Source organism: Botryllus schlosseri, chromosome 16, assembly GCF_051294905.1.
Source record: "Botryllus schlosseri isolate E-star chromosome 16, Bs_hap1, whole genome shotgun sequence".
Taxonomy (NCBI): domain Eukaryota; kingdom Metazoa; phylum Chordata; class Ascidiacea; order Stolidobranchia; family Styelidae; genus Botryllus; species Botryllus schlosseri.
The window spans coordinates 8,567,679-8,589,105 of record NC_137251.1 but is presented as its reverse complement, the minus strand read 5'-3'; the positions used below and the strand labels follow the sequence as shown (position 1 = coordinate 8,589,105).

The 21,427-nt window shown below is 40.3% G+C and overlaps 2 protein-coding genes across 3 annotated transcripts in view; one reads left to right on the top strand and one right to left on the bottom strand.

Annotated features, from left to right (window-relative positions):
* LOC145459451 (DBH-like monooxygenase protein 2 homolog) overlaps nt 1-2,265 on the top strand; it is a 33,625-nt gene extending 31,360 nt beyond the window's left edge. For both annotated transcript variants that reach the window (XM_080338086.1, XM_080338085.1), the window contains 3 exons: nt 198-285; nt 354-440; nt 509-2,265. In XM_080338086.1, the coding sequence (XP_080194212.1) occupies nt 198-285; nt 354-440; nt 509-649 (316 nt within the window). In that variant the 3' untranslated portion in view covers nt 650-2,265. The remainder of the gene's footprint in view (nt 1-197; nt 286-353; nt 441-508) is intronic.
* Nucleotides 2,266-5,490: 3,225 nt separating this feature from the next.
* LOC145458626 (uncharacterized) lies at nt 5,491-20,144 on the bottom strand. The gene is made up of 5 exons (XM_080337046.1): nt 19,100-20,144; nt 18,537-18,552; nt 18,411-18,467; nt 12,260-12,486; nt 5,491-6,783 (listed from the first exon to the last, which is right to left on the bottom strand). The coding sequence occupies exons 1-5, from the start codon at nt 19,271-19,273 to the stop codon at nt 6,577-6,579; spliced, it is 681 nt and encodes a 226-aa protein (XP_080193172.1). The 5' UTR covers nt 19,274-20,144; the 3' UTR covers nt 5,491-6,576.
* Nucleotides 20,145-21,427: the final 1,283 nt, after the last annotated feature.

The window sequence follows — 21,427 nt, the reverse complement described above, 5'->3', positions numbered from 1 at the left end:
TCCAACCATCCCATATCGTATGCATCGGCTATATAAGGCGGTAGTCGTCCGTAGGCTCATACAACATGTTATTGGAAAGTATGTACAAAATTATGGCATATATTTTTACAAATTGAAAAAAAAATTGTTTTAAATGCAACCCTATACCTATACCTACGCGCCAGTTTGATTTCGGGTGTCATGTATATTCAATTCAGAAGCTCCGATTGGTACAACTTACAAAGCTACAGTGTAACGAGTCCTCCTGCTATATCTGGAAAAACGGTTTTGGATGTCATTTCCGAGGTGAATGGTTTTCGGAGCTCGTACTTTGACAACTAATGCCTCTCATTAATATTTCCATTGGGCTATAGCATAACTGGACTCAAGACAACATATCGGTTTTTGAGAACTATCTTCACCAAACCTCGAAAGTGCATGTTTGCCTTAAGAGCACACCAGTAAGTACAATATTTTGATCGAATACATCATTTCTTACGTCATCGCGCCAACTCTATTGATTTCACAGGAAACCAGTTTGGTATCTGTCATCGACATAAACCCGAGATACGTACCTCCAACGGAAACATGCAGTTCTGCCACCACCTTGATCAGTTCTCTGTTTATGTGTACAGTGATAGTTATTTTCAGTACATTAATTTTATTGTGATACTGTTATATTTACGAATGTATGGCTGTGTAAGAATTTTAACTCCTCTTTATAACAACACCCTTGTTCAAGACATATTTTGTAGTATTCTTTTTAAATGCATTTTTAGAATAATGTTATTGAATAGCTTTTTACGAAAGACTCGTCATTTGTAGGGCTGGGCAAAATCGAGTACCTGAGTGATTCGATTCTGAATCACGTATATTACGCTCCGAGTCGAGTATTCGAGTATCACTCATTATGACGTCATAACAGAATATACAATGTAAAAGTTCAAATATGCACCTTTTATGCCACCACAAAGAACATAATGCCCGTTATCCGTCACATTAAAGATACTTCGGTATTTTTTCGACAATACCGATTGCATTGCACAATATCGTGGGATGATCATGACTTCGAAAATGTGTTATTTTCAGTAACGTTCGTGGCTTTGAACTATGTCTCATATACTGCGACACGGTCAATGAAGGTTTCAAGGTCCCCTCAGGGCAAAATAGTATCAAAACTATAATTCTCATTAGTAAATTAACTTTCAGTCGCGAGAAGCGTATAATTTCAGTACTCGAAAAAATCGTCCTTTACTACTCGACTCGAATCATTGTGCCCAGCCCTAGTCATTTGTATGAAATTGCGCGTATATTTCATTGTAATCACAATCTCAATTCTAGCCTACAGGTGATTGTGTTGACTTTCTTAAACCATATAGCCATTTTAAAGTTAAAACATTGCTAATATAAAAAGATATGTAACGAATTATATAGAGGCAACCCCTACGAATTGAATGAACACAAACTGCGATCATAAATAGAATATCACCACCGCTTTTTACACAATGGGCGACTTGGATTACACGAGGGCTGGGCTATTCCCTGTTGACGTGGCCGCTCGATTCCCGAAATTCCTCCCATTTGAAACTCGAAACCTCGTCTTTTTGAAATGTCCAATCTACGTCTGATATTTCCGATAGAAACAAAATTAATGTGTTGCATCAGAGAATTAAATGTAGTCCAGTATGATTCTTAACCTTTAATGACCTGGGAACCCCTACGGCCGACGCACATCTGCAAGCTTTCGGGGTACCACTAATTTTCACTCAGTCACAAAAACAAAAATCCACCACAATATACTATACACATTTAATTCATTACTATATGTATTACTTGTGCGCCTGGGAACATCGGCCAAGAACCATTTATATAGTTTGCTGCGTTTTCGTTAGTTACAGATGTTTAAAGGTCGTTCTAGTTCTATAGTTATAGTTGCGGATTTTGAGTAGTTTTAGTTCTAGTTCTAGTTGCGGATCTTCAAAATTGAGTAGTTCTAGTTCGGTAACGGTAACACCCATGCAGTGTATTCAAAGTGGGCGCCAGCAAAAAACTGGGCGATTGGAGGCGCTGCGAGAAGAAGGAAGCTTTATGCACTATAGAAATCGTGTGTGGGTAATCCATAAAATAATATCTTATGTTTGTCCACTAAGTAGGGATACGTGGACATGCGGTCATGTCGTTAGCTGTTGTACGAATTTGAATTCGTCACGAACGCTCTCCATAGAGGCTAATTGTTATGCGATATTTAACTTTCTAACCAATCAATAAAACGAACTTAGCCAGCGATACCTATTGTATACACATCTTGAACACCTGTACAACGAGTACGATGAATGTTCAAGGAATTCATGCACCGGGATGACGTACAATGGCATTTTAAGGGAAATTGGCTTGCACGATTTCATTCCTTGATAGCGTCTGTCCTGCGATCTCTACCGGGTTGTGACCTTGGAATATTCGATATTCATTGTTGAAAAGAATTGAACGAAAGGAGAGATGTGGCACAGACTATCCATGCCTCACGAGTGGTAGCGCAATTCATCGTATCAGAAACAGCTATTGTCGCACTGATTCGAAAAATTCAGATATTGATAATGTCAGAGCACCAGAATCCATTCAAAATCGCCAAGAAATGTGAAATTAGGCTTTGTTACGAGCAATTACAGCGCAGTGGAAAAATGCAAGGTGGGACTCGAATTAATTTGCCTCGCCGATTGTTGGTTTAATAATCCGACAATCGCAACGCAGTGATACAATGCGCTATCGGCTACCGACTTCTCGGACCGACGGTGTAGTGCTGTAGGAACAGTGAACAGCAATGTGTAGTGCAGCACAGCGAATACCTTCTCTCGCTGATGTAGTTGTTACGCAACCACAATCAACACCGACCGATCTGCTTTATGTATGTTCTAGGGATGGTGTGAACCTCTGAAAGGTTCAGGTTCGTGTGAACGCGAACCTTTTTGAAAGGTTCTGTGTGAACGCGAACTTGAACTCATGACGTCACGGGACGTCATATTGATAATTCCAACCCAACATTTCAGTAAAGTGATGACCTATATTAATGTACGTACACGATACCTAGCGACGGCTCGAGCCAGATAATGTCACAATGCTGAAATACATATTGACGTTTTGAAAGATGCCAAATATATCAACTGGAGCAATCAAATGATAAAATAATCCCATAAAATCAATATCAATCTTCCGTCGCTTTGGCAACAATTTCGACGAGGACTTGCAATGAAATATATAACCTTATTCTTAACGGTCTAGGCCAGACCGTAAAATATATTCGGCGTCTGAGTATTGCTACGTTGATGTTGAGCGGAATGTAAAACGGGTTTCTACACTTGCTACCGATATCACCCCATTAACAAGTTATAAAGCAGTAGCCAACACCCTAATCGCACAGATTTGGTTCTTATGATACAATAAACGTATGAAGTCAAGATTGACCCCGTACTTCTGCTAGATTTTTCTACATCGGACGTCGACATCAATTACGTTGATTGAATGAAACAGCATCATTCGCTGACTACATGGAGTGTATTTCGCACTTGACGTTGTGTGATTGCGGGTCATAGCTCACAGCAAAGAGTCACTATATATTCACAAACCGAAAGTTGTATATTTCGGAAAAACCTTTGTAACAAATCAAGTAAAATTTTTGAGGTTGCCACGTTGCATGCTCGTTTGGTATTGATTATTTTATGCTGCCAGCGCCATGCATAAAGTGGCCCGCAGTTCAAATGCAATAAATTTCATAGAAATATATTTTAATGAAGTGAAAATTGTAATATATGAAAAAGGTTCACAGTGCAGAACCTACCAAGGTTCGTTTGTGAACGTGAACCTCTAAATTTCTGAGGTTCACACACAGAACGCGAACGTGAACCTCACGTTCACACCATCCCTAGTATTTTCCATACTGATTATACCTTCAAGTGACATGGACATGGACGATTGAACGCTGCCTTCATTTTGACTACAATTTTATGATGCGATTTAGTGATGCAAAGCCCAAGGAAAGCATTTCGTGTGCTGCCTGTATATGCTGGTTAACGATTAACAAGATAAGCCTCTTTTCGCCGAATTCGTCACGTCACACGATTGAGACACCGACCAAAAACCTACACTATAGTACTCAATCAGGAGATTCTAATACGAGAAACGATGTCATTTCAAGTCATAGCAGTGCTTCCCAAACTGAAGTCATGATTAACTCACATCATTCTCACAAAGAGAGAGAGAGAGAGAGAGATATGATATTCTTTCTCGCCTGCACCATCGAGATGCTTTGGCGACGGAGTTGCGATACGGCCCCATGAGGTCATCTAGTCTGCGCCCCCGTTTTTTTTTCTCCTCCATGCTATCCGTGATTGCTGAGCGCCTAGCAGGATAGCTGCGGATACTATTTTTCGAGTCTTTGGTATGACCCGGCCGGGGATCGAACCCACGACCTACCGCTCGAGAAGCCGGACGCATAACCATTACACTATCTCGCTCGGTGCAAAGTGCAATGAAATCGGTATGGTCGAAAAAAATTCCAAAGTGCAGTATCTTCAATGTGATGTATAGCAGGCATGATATTATTTGTGGCCGCATAAAAGGGACATATTCGAACTTTGACATCATGCATACTGTTATTACGTCATAATGAGTAATACTCGAATGCTCGACTCGAAGCATAATACGTGATTCAGAATTGAATTACTCAGGTACTCGATTTTGCCCAGCCCTAAATCGACTGGAACAAGGATAAATAGCCTCACTCGAAAGTGCTACTGTTTTAGCTTGATAACAAGTTAATATGGTACCGATCGAGATCAGTTTGGCACAAATGGTTTGCTGCGAAGGCACGATTTAGTGCGGAATCTTTTGAATTGTTGTAAATCTTTATAATTTATAATCCTCGAGACAGCGATTCGTGCGAAGCGCAGGGAACTATTATATATTTGTTCAAAAAACTTATTGCAAGCTTTACGAACTTTTGCGACTGTATCTTTCCCGGCTTGCCCGCGGTTGCGCGTCTGATCAATTCCAACCACACGCCGTAATTGAGTCGCTAGCGATCGAATATACTAGATTGCTTGTACTGCAGCAATTAGAGCTTAGTGTCTCTGGTGATCTGTATTAGAAGTATAGGTAACCAAATATCTTGAGATTCGGCTATACTGGAATACCTCGAGATAACAAGTCCTGTTGCTCTTGGTGAAGCTCCTCGTAAACGATATACTCAATACAACGGTTTATTCAAACGTTGATGCAGTAGTTGCGTATTATACAGTCTCATAATTAGAGCCCGACCGATTATCGGTTCGCCGATAATATCGAGTCGATATCACACTTTGAAAGAATTATCTGTATCGGCCATTGGAGTTGAAAAAATATCGGCTATTTTCGTGACGTCACGACAAGGTTGTAGGAAGTTTGAAACCTACAATCCGTGACCGCTGGACTAGAAATATTTCTGTCTTTCTTATAGCTTACACTTTCAAAGTGTCCAGATGAAGCCTTTTTAGTTTATTTCATGTTCGAATATGACAATGGCTTTAAAGCTGTTGATATAAATGCTCTGCAGTTTTGAAAATGCCCATATTGAGGTAGCACTAGATTCTACCTTATTTGAATATCGGCTGAATATATCGGTGTTATCTGTGAAGATGTTAGATATCGGTTATATCGGTATCGGCCCAAAAATCCAATATCGGTCGGGCTCTACTCATAATAATCCAAACACGTGCACGTGCAGCGCATGCTACTGATTAGTGATTACTAACCTACGGATGGATACGCAACTCCCGTCGTTACGCTCCGGCAAGCAGTTACACTTATTGCTGAGCAATCTAAAAGTAGCGAAATTGGTGGTGTTATAGCTTGCGGCTCGAGGGCTGCCATTTAATGAAACTGGTCTTAATTAGGAGCTACTGTCGCACTGATTCCGATAATACAAATTAAAATCTTGTCAGGGAAACGGAACCACCTCAAACAGCCCTCAAAGTCTGTAAATCGGCATTGTTACAGACCCTTCTACCTATTTTATTTTCAAAACTTACATTTATAGGTTCGCTTAAGTTACTTGCGTACCACTTGATGAGATACGCGTACCGCAGTTTGGTAAACACTGAATTAGAGGGATGATTTCAAGCGATCTCCTCGCCTCGATTATTATTCAAAATTTCATGCCTGTCACGTCATGTTTGGTGATACGATTTATTGATATACAATGTTCTTTCCAATTGACGATTACCCCTGACGAGTGTCAGCCCAAAATATTCGGATATATTTCAATATGAATATATTGTTTAACTGTATAGTGAAATTCTACGTCCAAGAAGCTCTTCAAACTCCTCATATCGTATAACTAGTAAACTAAGTTAAATTCCGATTTCCGTGAAGAATTTGAGGTTTTATGGCTTCCTAAAAACGAACCGTTTTCGTTTTAAAAATACCGTACATTTGAAACATTTTACGAACGCAGCATTTTGACCGACTCATTCTAAAGCCATGGGTTATATATTTAATTGCTTATTGCTGATACGATGGACAAAAGTGTATTGGCGACGACCGTTTCGAAAAACATATTATTCATAGTCATATATCTTGTATTAGAATTTTTGTAGATTCACAGCTTCGCTCGCATATTGCGCCATGAATTTGATCCCCGGGCGATTGAGTCCTCAACTTGATACCCTCGTCGGATATGAGTAAGGATAAGGGTCCCGATGGATTACGTCTGGGATCTGACACCAACGTATTGTTCGGAAAATCGACCAATCGTTTGTCTTCGTCGTAAATGCTCTGTTAAATGATAAATGTATATCAATATCAGTCAGTATTTGTCATAGCTATATCAAATAAACAACAGCTAAATCTATCACACTCGGGGTTGTCATTGATTACCTATCCAACGATTTTTTTGAAAATATTCATTACTGCACTGATCTTTTCGCTCCGATTCACTATAGCCAGCAATAAAACTTAACGCAAATCATCGTAGTTTCCATAGCGCAATGTTTTTAAGTTGCGAATACACGACTATGGTTTATTCATAAAACTGCATGCGGTTGAAATCCACGCTTGTACATGTAGGCTATTTCATACTGACTTGTCTACAGTTCAACATCAAGCGTTGAATAAATAGGCCTCATGCAGAATGTGATCCATTAAATATCGTTACAGTAAGATCATCAAAAATCACCCGCAGGTGATTCGTGACTGAAACTGTTTTCACTCAGACTCGGACTAAAGACGATATTTCGTATGTACACTGACTTTTACTCGGACTCGACCGCTCATATTTTGGACTAGGTCTTGACTCGTTGACAGTATGAAAACGACTCGACTTTATTTGAGTCGAAAATTGAAATCCGAAAATGACTCGTGACTCTGACCTTATTACATCCCCCCAGGGGAACACACATATTTTGAACGACTAATAACCTAGATAATTCGATTATCTGTTCCAGTGATGATTGTGAGCCGGACCAAGGTTAATATATGTTATTATGATAACATATATCAGTGGTTCTCAACCTTTTTGTTGCGGACCCCTTTCGGATCGTCACGCACCCCCACGAAGTCATAGTTCAAATTTAGCTCACTTATCGTGCAATCGTTATATGTCTTGAGAAAATAACAAATGTAGGCTTAGTGATAATCAGCAACAGAATGACGTCTCTTGAAAATAAGATCATCATATTTCATGCAGAAATGGTGTTGACTTATATTATTTCAAAGCGAATTCTGCAACTGCATTTATTGAAATAAGTGGTCGTGTCTTGAAAATCCACGCCTTCATTTTGATATGAACGATTCCCAAAAGTCCATTTCCACAAATATAGGTGGTGGCGAATGTAATAATAACGCGTAACGCTTCAGGAGACACACTTGGGTATCGCAAGAAATATGGCACCAAAATTGACAAATATTTTTTAATGACGATATAACGTCAAGCCTGGTTATTTCTAAGTAGCAGCTTGTCTTGAAGTTATTATTGAAAAATGGTTGTGTATATCACAAGAGAAAATAGATTTTTGTAAACATTTCGAAGTAAAATGGGCTGATAAAAATGCGATTCGTGTCATTATAGCTTCTCATGGCGTTACATTTTTCGATACTGTCGTAGTCAGGGCCGGAAAAACATTATTTACATCAGGGGCATTTTTTATTCATCACAGACTCCTTCGAGTTTTGTGGGCTGTTGTGCCAACCCCAAAATTTCAGAAGCCGATGACAATGAGGTCATCACATCAAGCTCAACTCTTTAGACTATCCCATGCCTAAAATAAGGTAGTAACTAATGACTAGACAATAAGGTAGTCACAGTCCCACTCACGACTTCATTCTCAAAGGATAATCAGCAGGTATTGTAGTTTCTTGAAGAAGCACTGCCCTTTACGGACTCCCTAAAACTAGTTAGCGGACCTCAGTTAGAGTATCCTAGATTAATAATAATGATACAATGCTCGCTGTGAAAATGTCCCAACATTTACAACTTCAGAAAGATTCTCGCATCATCCTATGTAACACGAGAAATGGTCAAGTGATTGCGAGCCTCACAGCTCAGTAGTGCCCTCTCTGGTTGGATTTTCCCCTCGTGTCTTGGTAGTCACTTGTTGAAGTTTAGTCGCTTTGTTGCTTGTAATATCATTGGATCAGTGATTGAAGTTAGGCTAAATTTAGGGATATAACGTGCCATTTAGGGCATTATTTGTATTGTGTGAGTATTGTATAAGTTTAGGCCATCATTCAGGTGATTGTATTTTGTTTAGATTGTAAGTCTAGAGCCTAGAGAGTTAACTGTTGTTAACCGCTATTGTGACTATTGCCTCGACGTTGACGTGATCTTTCTATGTAGTAAATTTGTTATCCTATTCTGTAATTTGTTGAGTTACATTTGACCGGGTCTCAGCGGAAGGCTCGGATTGTAGGAAGCAAAGAAAGTAAGGTGGTAGTCTCAATTCGAGTTGGCAAGCTACTCGACAAGCCTAAAATTGTTACAGCCAAAACTCTAATCAAGTAAATATAACGAACTGTCGTTTGAGCTAGGCAACGACCAAAACGTCCGTTACATTTAAGTTAACAACAATCTCGGAAGTAATTTGAAGACTATCAAAACGGCAACTTTTGGTAGAAACGGTCGTCCACAGTTTGATATATCCAGGTCTATTGTATAGACTTGGCCATTGTTGAATATCAATTGCTGCAAGTGGAGTACCGGTATTGTACCGTTTGACAACTGTTAGTAGAAGTATTGTATTGGAAGAGCTGACATTGAATTGATTGTTAGAATCAGCTTTAGTAGCAGTTGATACAAATTCGTAAGACTATTGAGGCTGGTGTTCCCAATAGAAAATTTGACTGCTAAGCCAAGGGTTCTCAGCAGAAGTATTTTGCATTTGAATGAGATATAGGTTCTCATATGCGGCTAGTGTCCTCCATACATGAAATTGTCCTCGTTGTAATTGAAAGTAGAAGCAAGTTCAGGAGTTGTTGATTGGCCCAGCCCTAGGTAAGCAAATAGTTAGTTCACACCAGTCAAAACGGTAATGTGCAACTGAGGTTTCCAACGTCACTCCAATTCGTAACTGATGAAAAACAACAATGACCATGGCAAGAATTAAGTGTGTGTCTGAAGAAGAATTGATTCAGAAGTTGGCCGGACTGCATAGAAGATATGAAAGCATTGAACACGAAATCTTGACCCGAGACGTAAATATCAATCTTCTGAGACATCAAAGTGATCTACGGTGTATGTTTCAAGAATATTCTACACTCTGGAGTTTATATCTCCTCGGAGTCGAAGATGATCTAGAAAAGATTGCATGTCATAAAGATCATGATAAACAAGTGAGATTTTATCATGAATTCCAAAGTAAGTTGGAGAGATGCATGCAAGAAAGATGGAAACATACTCGTTCGCATTATGTTGGAAGCAGTCGTCATATGTCTCGGCGATTTGGAAATGCATATTCTGCCAGCATACATGATAGTGTAAACGTGAAGAGAAAAGAAGCAATAATCCGAAAGAAAATGGCTCATTTGAAATTGGCTCATCAGTTCAATCGCGAAGTTTTGGAAGATGAGAAATTAATGATTGAACGTAAAACGTCACGATTACGATTGAAGCAAGACTTTGAACTTGCTTGCGTTGAAGCAAGTATTTGGAAATCCTCAGCTAACGTGCACAAGCTACATTCATACCCGCAAAAGAATACTGAAGAAATGGCTGTTTGTCAAAGTACTGCTCTGAAGCAAAGCAGTGTAAATACAGAGAATCCAGTTTCTCCTGCCTTCGTTGGACTTGCTGTGAAAGGCCTTGGCAACACTGCACAAGTATTTGTCAATGGGACAAGCAAAGACAAATGTAATGCGAAAATTCAGGATGTGGAATGTCCAAGTAATTCTGAAGCTGCAGTATTCAATTCCACTGAAGTCGATGTTATCGCCGATCCTGCCAATGCGCCACACCCAATTGAAGATTGCATCAATGCAAATACTTGTGTTCAGGACCTTGGTATTTTGAAAAGAAACTATGAAAACGTTGAGGACTGGGACACAGAATGTTCTCGAACCACAATGGTTAAATTTGACAGTGCTAGGTCTAGTAAATTTCCTGATATTGGAAAGGCGCTGAAGTGTAAGCCGGAAGACGTTCTCCATGTGAACAGAGTTGATAATTATATTCCGGAACGTACATTGTTGTGTGAACACTCAAGTTGTTCATGTGATGCTGAGATTGAAGGTGAAACCGAATCACCTAATGCGCATGATGAAGTATCAATACTTTACAAGTCAAGCCATCCTGATCCAACTGGTAATGGTCAGGTAGCAAAGATGCCTGTGCAATTTGTGCATAGAGAAGTGACAGGAGATCAATTCATATTTGAGAAACGATATTCTCTTGATGCCAATATTGAAAAGTTGATGACACAGGTGTCAATGGATTGCGCATTGGATTCAAAGATTGAAGCATGCTCTCGTTCCATAACTGGTGACGATGGGATTCGCAATGTGAGTGCTAATTTTCCATCGCAATTGTTGAAGGATCCACAAGGGTATTCTGACAGCACTGAGTTTGATGAAGAAGCATCTCTTTATAATGTGCCTTGTCTTCAAGAGCTTGCTCGGTTTGGTAGCATGGACAAATCAATGTTGGAGTTGGCTGCCATTTGGATTGGCACTGACATATTGTCATTATCCTTCTTTTATAAGGAGGTGCAAACGGAAACAGCTTTGGAGACCTTGAAGAAGATCGATTGTATGGTGAATGCCATTGTGCGATGTGGATCGAACTCCGATGTCTCCCATAGAAGAAGAGTGGAACCTTTCCTCATGGAGTTCCAGTTTTTCGTTCGTACTTGGTTGATTGTACAGCCAGTAAACAGATGGTTGTTCGAAAATGACTGTTGATATATTTGAGAGATTTACTGAAGTCTCACCAACCTTTTGAAGAACATTTGGCCTATATTGATAGTGACATTGTGGCATGAGTTGATTGGTAATTTGAATTACTTTTCTTTGGCTTGATAATATCTCGTGCTATTAGGTTAAGTCGATGTATTCTCGTAATTCCTACATCTGTGGGGGGGAATGTAACACGAGAAATGGTCAAGTGATTGCGAGCCTCACAGCTCAGTAGTGCCCTCTCTGGTTGGATTTTCCCCTCGTGTCTTGGTAGTCACTTGTTGAAGTTTAGTCGCTTTGTTGCTTGTAATATCATTGGATCAGTGATTGAAGTTAGGCTAAATTTAGGGATATAACGTGCCATTTAGGGCATTATTTGTATTGTGTGAGTATTGTATAAGTTTAGGCCATCATTCAGGTGATTGTATTTTGTTTAGATTGTAAGTCTAGAGCCTAGAGAGTTAACTGTTGTTAACCGCTATTGTGACTATTGCCTCGACGTTGACGTGATCTTTCTATGTAGTAAATTTGTTATCCTATTCTGTAATTTGTTGAGTTACACTTGACCGGGTCTCAGCGGAAGGCTCGGATTGTAGGAAGCAAAGAAAGTAAGGTGGTAGTCTCAATTCGAGTTGGCAAGCTACTCGACAAGCCTAAAATTGTTACAGCCAAAACTCTAATCAAGTAAATATAACGAACTGTCGTTTGAGCTAGGCAACGACCAAAACGTCCGTTACACCTATATCTGAAGCCCTCTGCATTGGCAATTGGCATCGCCAAGTTAGGAAATGCGCTGTTCAACACAATCACATTTTTGGAAATGTTGAATGCTGTCGGAGATGATTAACGAACGTCAAAAAGAATATACCGTATTCTCGTAAGTGAGTGCGACATAGAGCTGTTTTGATGCGCGGAAGCTCTGCTGGTTTACGAATGCTACGATGCGATTGGCTTGTTCTTCATTGATATTTGCCAAGCGAAGCTTCTGTTCTCTGCACTTGTTTCTCGCTATAGTGAGATTGACCTCTTGGTCTTTACCCCCATCAGTGCTCAGTAATAGTTTGAAACATTTGCACTTCGAAGAAACGCTTCCATCTGAAAGTGCAAAAGGTAACGATGAGTAGTTGTCAGACTTTGCGCACTGAAGCCACTAAAAAATTACAACATCAGATCCCCCGTGTCACAGCTAGGGCCCCAAAGTGACCAGGATGTGTATCCAACAAGTGACTGCAGCTCAAAAGATTCAGTGTCCTAAACATAAAAGATATGCTGAAACTAGAAAATTCCAAGTTTATGTACTAATTCCACGGCGGCTAGTGCCCTGAAGACTTCAAAAACTTCTTTACCTCGGTATCAAAAGTGCACAAGTACGACACACGCGCTTCGACATCACCCAATTACCATATGGTAGACAAAAAAATTATCGCTCTATCAAATATGCCGGACCTGATTTGTGGTACAGTATCTCACCCGGCCATCCGGCATTCATCGAGCATGTCCATATTCAAGTCGAAATACAAAACAATTTCTACTGAACCTGTGCATAGATAGCCCTCTGGTTTAACGGACCACAACCTGGCATATCTATCTCGCCTTCCAACATGTGCCACCTTTTTGTCAACTGCGTTCTTATATATTATCTACTTCTACTTTTCATTCAGTGTGCATGTGCATGCTTCCTTTTTTACATCGCCTAAGCCAGGGGGTTTTCTGTTTTTAAAGACTAATCAAATTCGTCTCGACAACTATTTATCTTTCATTGTATCGCAGTTTGGTGGTGTCTTGTAGGGATGGTGTGAACGTGAGGTTCACGTTCACGTTCTGTGTGTGAACCTCGGAAATTTAGAGGTTCGCGTTCACAACAGAACCTTGGTAGGTTCTGCACTGTGAACCTTTTTCATATATTACAATTTTCACTTCATTATAACATCTTTCGTTCAAATTTATTGCATTTCAACTGCGGGCCACTCTATGCACGGTGCTGGCAGTATGAAAAAATCAACACTAAGCGAGCATGCACCTTGACAATCTCAAGATTTTTACTTGCTTTCTTACAAAAGTTTGCTCGAAATATTCAGCTTTCCGTTTGCGAGTACTTGGTGATTCTCTGCCGTGAGCTTGACCCGCAATTACATAACATAAATAGCGAAATACACTACATGTAGTCAGTGAATGACTTCATATGTTTATTGTGTCATGAAAACCAAATCCGTGCGATTGATGTGTTGGCTACTGCTGTATAACTTGTTAATGTGGTAATATCGGCAGCAAGTATAGCAACCCGTTTTACACTCTGCTCAGTATCAATGTAATAATACTCAGACGCTGAATACATTTTCCGGCCTGGCCTAGACCGTTAAGGCGTAAGCTTATACCTCTGGTAAGTCCTCGTCGGAAATGTTGGCTAAGCGACGGAAGATATTGATTTTATGGGAATATTATATCCTTTGATTACCTCAATTCATACATTTAGCGACGTTTAAAACGTCATTCAGCATTGTGGCATTATGTGGCCCGAGTCGTCGCTAGGTATCGTGTACAGCAGTGGTTCTTAACCTTTTTTCCTCCAGCGCCCCCTTTCAAAAATTATCGTGCTCCAGCGCCCCCCCCCAATTTCATAATGTACGGAATGTAAAGAGAGAGGGCCGTAACAGCACTTCGTCAACCCCCTAAAACGATTGCCTTGCGCACCCATAGCGTGATAAACCGAACTTCTGAGGGCTTCGCCCCCACGAACCCCCTATCGTGATATCGATGGTCAGCAAAGTTTGTGTGGCCTGGTCGGGCCAGGTACCAAAATTTTCTATCATGCATGAATGAATAGGTGGTAATTACATATATAAGTCGCGATAAACTGAGTGAGCTGTTGTATAGGAAGAAAAAGGGCACGTAATTAAAAATTAAACATATTCGGGCGTGCCCGCAGGCACAATTATTCGTTACCAGGGCCGTAACAGCACTTTGTCTGCCCCCCCCCCCCCAACAAAAAACGTTGGTCCTGGGCCCCCATCGGGTGATAAACGAAGCTTCCGGGGGACTTCACTCCCAGACCCCCATTAGGCTGTCCTCTATTTGCTGAAAGACTGTTAGGTATCTAGATTAGGTGTCCATTTACTGAGGCAGCTATTCTCGCCTTAACGCGCGAAAAATTTCACTGAATAATGATTGATTTGGTCAATATCATTGGGAATTGCATGTAAATTGAGATTAATTTTATCCTCTCTCTGCTCACGTAAACACATTTACCGGTAGAGCTGAGTGAGGTGCAATGTTCCCTCAAAGCTGGGCACGTGCGCAGTGCTGACACGGTCTCTGCGCACAGAAAATCTACGTTGCGCACAACAAATCCGAAGTTATGACCTTTTTGTAGTCGTTACGCACGGTTGTCCAAGGGTATGCGCAGTGAGTTGTTGAGTGTGCGCAGACTCATCAAAACGTAGAGCGAACATTGTGAGGTATCCTCGAAACTGTAGGGCCCATAACTAATAATTAAACATATTCGGGCGGGCGAACCCGTTGGTATGACTTCGTTGCATGATGTTATTTCGTGACCCCCTGTCTGCAATATCAAAAAATATAGAATCGCTCAACGGGGATATCGCTCAACAGGAATATCCCTGTCTCCCAATCGTACTAAACTAAAAGACGCACACGATTTCAGATTGGTATTTCTTCACTGACATATAATTTTTCCCTGCCAGATGGAATTCGTCTTCTGGGGTTCAGATTGCCAAGACAGGAACATTAGGTGTCAGTCATTTAGGCGCCCATGGACAATTGATCCTATATGTATTTTGAAGGCTGTATGTAACGAAGTTTTCGCTGTTCATTTGCTCTGAATACTCATTAAGGATATGTCCTATCACCACATCATCTACTGCGAAGTCATTTTTCTCCAGCGCCCCCCATACCGCCCCCCTGAGCCCAGCGCCCCCCATATCGCCCCCTGAGCGTTTCCGCCCCCCTTCAAAATCGCCAGCGCCCCCTGGGGGGGCGCTGGGGGCAAGGTTAAGAACCACTGGTGTACAGTGTACAATGTACACACTGTATCACATTAATATACGCTATCACGTCATTGAAAGATAGGATTGGAATTAGCAATATGACGTCCCGTCACGTCATGAGGTTCACGTTCGCGTTCACACAGAACCTTTCAAAAAGGTTTGCGTTCACACGAACCTGAACCTTTCAGAGGTTCGCACCATGCCTAGACTGTATTGTAATCATGAATTTTTTAGCAATAATTTGAATTGAATTGAATGCAACATGTAATGCCCCGAAAAATGTTATGTACATTCTCGAAAGCATCACTATCGCGGGAATTTTTATTTCTAGCTGCCTATCTTAGATGCTCCCATTTTTCGATGTATAGGCCTACTTTCATCACCTCGGTTATGGTGCTCTTATAGTATGTAGGCCTACACTTAGGAACAGTTACATGTGAAAGTTCTAAGAGGACATTTAAAGTTCTTTAAATTTTGATAGTACTGTTTAGGGATGGAATGCAGTGGTTCCCAGCCTTTTTGGATGCCGGAGCCGCATTTCAAACTTCAGACTACGTATGGAGCCGCATGACAACACTCGAGTTGGCTATATACTTATAACGAAAATTTATAGTCAGATAGCCTACCTCTGGATCTCACCATCAAGCAAATTTAAAAGCATGCACATAGACTTCTACAGTTTCTATATCGGTTATTTTAGCATTGATAGACGCATATTGGAGAGTGCTATACATTGACATAAACTATATCATTATTACCTACAGCATATACTATATGTCGTCATATGATGGGCTGATGGATCTTCATATATTCCACCACTTGATGCACAAGTTTGCCGGAGATTACACGCTGGGTAATATTGGACTTACTGCCATTTATACTTGACTATGAGCCGTTATTTTGATGTAGAAATTTACAGAGACGATACATAAAGGTCCATGACAGTGATTCCCAAGCGCGGCCCCCAGCTAGCCTTCTTGCGGCCCCCAAAAATATTAAGAAATCGACTTATGACAAAAAATTAAATTTATATTTATAAAATACTTATTTATTTATTTATATTTATAAAATATTTATAAAAATTTTTACATCTTTTTCAATTTTTTTTTGCTGTAGGCGTGATTTCATGCTGCCAAATGTCTTGATTTTTGGGTACTCATCCCCAAGAAAAATGCGCAAGATTTATAGAAATGAGCATTGGGCATATCGGCGTTAGCCTTTACCGCACCACGACGCACCAAGTGAGAAAACCTTGGCCGAACAGGACCGCCCTTATGCTGACCGAAAACGTCGTTATATATATTAAATACTGTCTTGGCAATCTTAACCTCACGAGACAAATACCATCCCACAGGGAAAAATTATATTCCAGTGAAGAAATACCAATTTGAAATCGTGTGCGTCTCTTAGATTAGAAGCCTGTTTGGGCGATTCTATATTTTTTTGATATAGCAGACAGGAGGTCACGAAATAACATGTTACGGAACCATACTAATGGGCCCTACAGTTTCCAAGACACCTCACTCAGCTCTATCGGTGAATCTGATTACGTGAGCAGCGAGGACAAGAAATTGGTAGCAATATATATGCAATTCACGATAATATTGACCGATTTTATCATGAATTATCGAAAATTTTCGCGCTTCGCGCTGGCTCGATTAACAATACAACTAGTTTCGTGGGAAAAGCGAACAAGGTGATAGGGATAGGTTTATCACCCTATGGGAGCCCAAGACCCAAGTTTACTATTCTTTTTTTTTTTGGGGGGGGGGGCTGACGAAGTGCTGTTTCGTTTCTGCCAACGGGTATATACGTCCGAAAATCTTTAATTATTATTGAGGGGCCCTACCTTTTCAAACACACTTCCCTCGGCTTTACCTGTAAAACTGATTACGTGAGCAGAGAGCGGATGAAAATTGATGGCAATATATATGCAATTCCCGATCATATTGACCGATTCAATCATGAATTACTGAAAATTTTCGCGCTTTGCGCGTCTAGGCGGCAAAATCTGACTCGCTAAATCGCCCCGAAAGCAGCATAATTGGTAGTCCTATAGCTCACGACCGAAGCGTCCGCATAATTTGATAGGTCCGGTCTTTATCGAAAGCTAGTTTCGCACTGATTCCAAAAATGCAAATTGGAATCTCGCCAGGGCAATAACACTACTCCGAAATAGCCTCCAAAGGTCGACTGCTCTGAACGATGGGAGCGCAGCAACACAATGATCATAACAATGGCCAAAGACGTCAAGTGATTGATCGGAACAATGCCAATTTTCATATTTTGATGACATTTGGGTCCTTTAATTGCCCTGGTATTCGTGCGGCCCCAACCGTGCTCTGAAATTCTAAATTTGGCCCTGACACCGAGAAAGTTTGGGAACCACTGGTATATGACCAGCAGAACTCAAAATATACACTTTGTCTGACGGGTATTCATCCATGCGTTTGAAACTTAGTCTGCAAGAATTTTCGTTCCGGGTGTTCAGAAGCGGCCTTGGACTGCTTGAGACATAACGAATATCCCTCATTATAGCATTCATATACAGAAATTGGCTATAACTATACTCACAGAAGCAAACAACAACCGTCGTCTATTATATTGTTGTGGCACATTTAGAGGTCAATCAGAGCTGCAAGAAGGCTACCTCGGAGCCGCATGCACTCTGAGAGCCGCAGTTGGGAATCACTGTAATAGAGGCTATAGCAAACAGCAAACTCGCATTTCTTTCAAATAAGTAACCGAACAGTCAAACTCGAGTTAATGGTTTTTAGTAGCACTTCGCCCTGCAGAAACTTCAATAGAAACACGTGTAGCATGTCTAATATCAAAAGGCATCATAACTGAAGTTTCCATTCATTCGCATTTTAGTTGGCACATTTTTCATAATTGCAACTCAGTTTAATTTTAAATAGTGAAGATCTGTCAGTCCGCAGGATTTATTTTAATTTTTTACCGGTCAGCAAGGTCAAAAAGGATAAGAACTTCTATATTCCGTCTAAAGCGTTTTACCTGGATCGGGAGTGCTTTGCCTACTCGATAAGCGACTGTGCAATGTGAGCATTTTTTCTGAACGAAGACAATTTACAATTAGGTAAGGATGCTGAACGACATCATCCTTGTTCATCTAAATCTCACTTTCAAGCTCTTTCGTCTGCAAAATACAGATATATGAGACTTAGCGTAGTGTGTTGACTGTAATTAGGAATATAACTGCGCCTAAATTGCAGGTATCGTTATAGTCTACGGATTTTGAATAAAACGGTTTGTGGTGCGGATTATTATTCAGGAGTTCATTTCGATTTCATGGCTGGTAAGTGTCTAAGTGAGGCAACGGCACATTTATGTGGGTCCAGTATATGTTTTGAATAAATGAATGCAAAGTGGCATAAATGTCTCGTCTGTATGATGTTCGGGTTTTAAAGAAATCCTGGTTTATGCGTCGTCAAAACCCGAATCTATTTGGATTTGTAAACCTACGTATAAGTTTTGTTGAAATGTATAATATTGTGACATCACGAGCAATGTTAATATGCTATAATATTGTAATATTATTGCCCATTCATTTATAGAGCCTACTACTAATGCCAGGCGCTGAGGCCGAGAACTATATAGCACTGTAAATTAATTCTGTCATTAGCCTACAAACTAGCATAAACTATTATGCGTTGACTGGTATAATATAGGTATTATATACTTACATCTTGAAAGTATATCTGGACTTTCGCGATTCCTGGCGATGGTTCTTCGAATTGAAACCCCCAGTCGTCGGTCATTCCTGATGGAATGTGCTGACTGGACACGAGGGCGAAAATATCACATGCCATCGCTAATATTGCAATTCTTGTTCGCAAAGCATTCGTGCCACAAACCATATTGAGATATGGTTGAATCTAACTTTTTACTACCGCTGTTCCGGAAAAACCATCATGAAACAAGTGGACGAAAACGCAACTCATAACTCGGAAGGACGATTTTGATTTCATGACTTATTGTTGCCTAGGGCTACCATACGTCCTCCTTTAGGAGGATTTGTCCTCCTTTTTCGGGTTTTTGAAAATGTCCTCCGAGGAAGCCTAAATGTCTTCCTTTTTGAGATTTTGTCCTCTTTTTGAGGAATTTTGGTCAAATTCATAGCAAATTACGACTGAGATGCCGTAAATCATCACCGAAGTGACGCTCCGACGGGTATTGCGGGAGTTGAGTGAAAAGTCGACCTTTTTTTTAGTCAACCGACTACGGAGTGGAGAAAATTTACCAATTTTTCGGTATTTTCCATCGGACTTCTAAGTTTGAAAAAATTTGAAAAATTGTCCGCCTTCCCCGTTTCCAAAATATGGTAACCCTGTTGCCGGATTTTATAAACCTGATACTATCGATACTGACACTGCTCCCGTGGAGTTGCACCGTTGGGCGTTTCGAAACGCCGCGCTAAGTCTGAAATGCCAAGTTATACCGCATTTCGTGTTCCTTCATCCTACAGATATTCACTTAATACTCGGGCTGCGAAAAATCGAGTAGCCTAGGCCTACCTGCGAGTGATTAGATTGGATCGAGCATATGCTTCGAGCCGAGTATTACTCATAATGACGTCATAACTGTATGGAAGATCTGGAAAGTTCGAATATCTAACATTTATGCGAGAAACAGGTTGCTGTAAAGCCGTCGCTTACTGATTCGCTCTGGCAACGGTAACCAAATATAACTACTGCATATTGCCATTTACTCTTATATGCTAAAATATACTATCTGCTGTCGAATGTCATGCAACTGATTACTAACTTGAGAAGTAAGGATACTACTAAGTATAGCTCATATACTACAATACGCATAGCATGTATCGCGTAATCGAAGACGCAAGACACGAATGAGAATGGTCGCAATGTTTCTATTTTGTCTGCATTGTATATCAGCCATGCAACGCCCACAGGATATATCTGTTGTATAATATGCTATACATTATATTCGTTGCAGGGAAGTAACATCCCAACGGAATATCAATCAGATGGTAGCCAGTTTTGTACGTTCTTGATATAGCCTATTCCGGAATCTTGCCAGCTTCCTGGTGAATTTGTTTCACATTAGCTAGTCTAAAATAAACTCTGTACACATATAGGCCTACTTAAAGCTGTGAGCAATGACACATACAATGAACAACGCAGTGGCGTAGGAGCAAATGTTGCTGCCCATGCATTCGTTGTAAATGTAGGATGTAGGGTTAATATACGTCCTCTTTTAAGAGGATTTGTCCTCCTTTTTGACTTTTTGACAGGGTTGTAACCAAGTCACATGGTTCCGAGTCACGAGTCAATCTTACTTTTGTGGTTTTGACTCGAGTCAAGTCGAGTCATTTTCAATTCATCACCGACTCGAGTCCGAGTCCAAGTCACCGTTTAAAGGGTCAAGTCCGAGTCATAGTGTTATGACTCGAGTCGAGTCCAAGTCACAGTATTGAAGTCATGTTCAGCTCATGTTTTCAATCCTGCTTGGGTGATATCGAATTCCCAGCTTGCCAGACATGCTCATTTTGTCCCTATCAGAGTTTTGGCTACTTCTTAAAATTGTTAGATTGCCTAAAAAAATCAAATTTGGCTCAATTCCAACCAGTAAAAAGCAATGCTATGAAAGAAAATTTTAGATTGATTACAAATAGAGATTTTCGAATTTTACCGGCTATCTCATGTTTAGTTTAGTTTAGTTTAGTTTAGTTTAGAGCTGCCGTAATGGACCTGAGAGTACCCTTCACCATGGAAAATATAATAACTAGTGATTATATATTACCTTTGCTGTGGGAATTCCTTGCGAAGACAAAAAGACAGTACTAAATGTTTAGTTGACTGTATTTACTTATCGCAATATCGATTCGATTAGCAACCGTTACGTCGTGACGCAAAAGACCATAGTTGTTATATGCGTCACTAAAATTGCTTTTAAATATAATAATAATAATAATAATCTCATGATATTGTTACATTGTGTAAAAATATGATTCAAAGCAAATTCCAACTAGAAGAAATGAAGTTATTAGA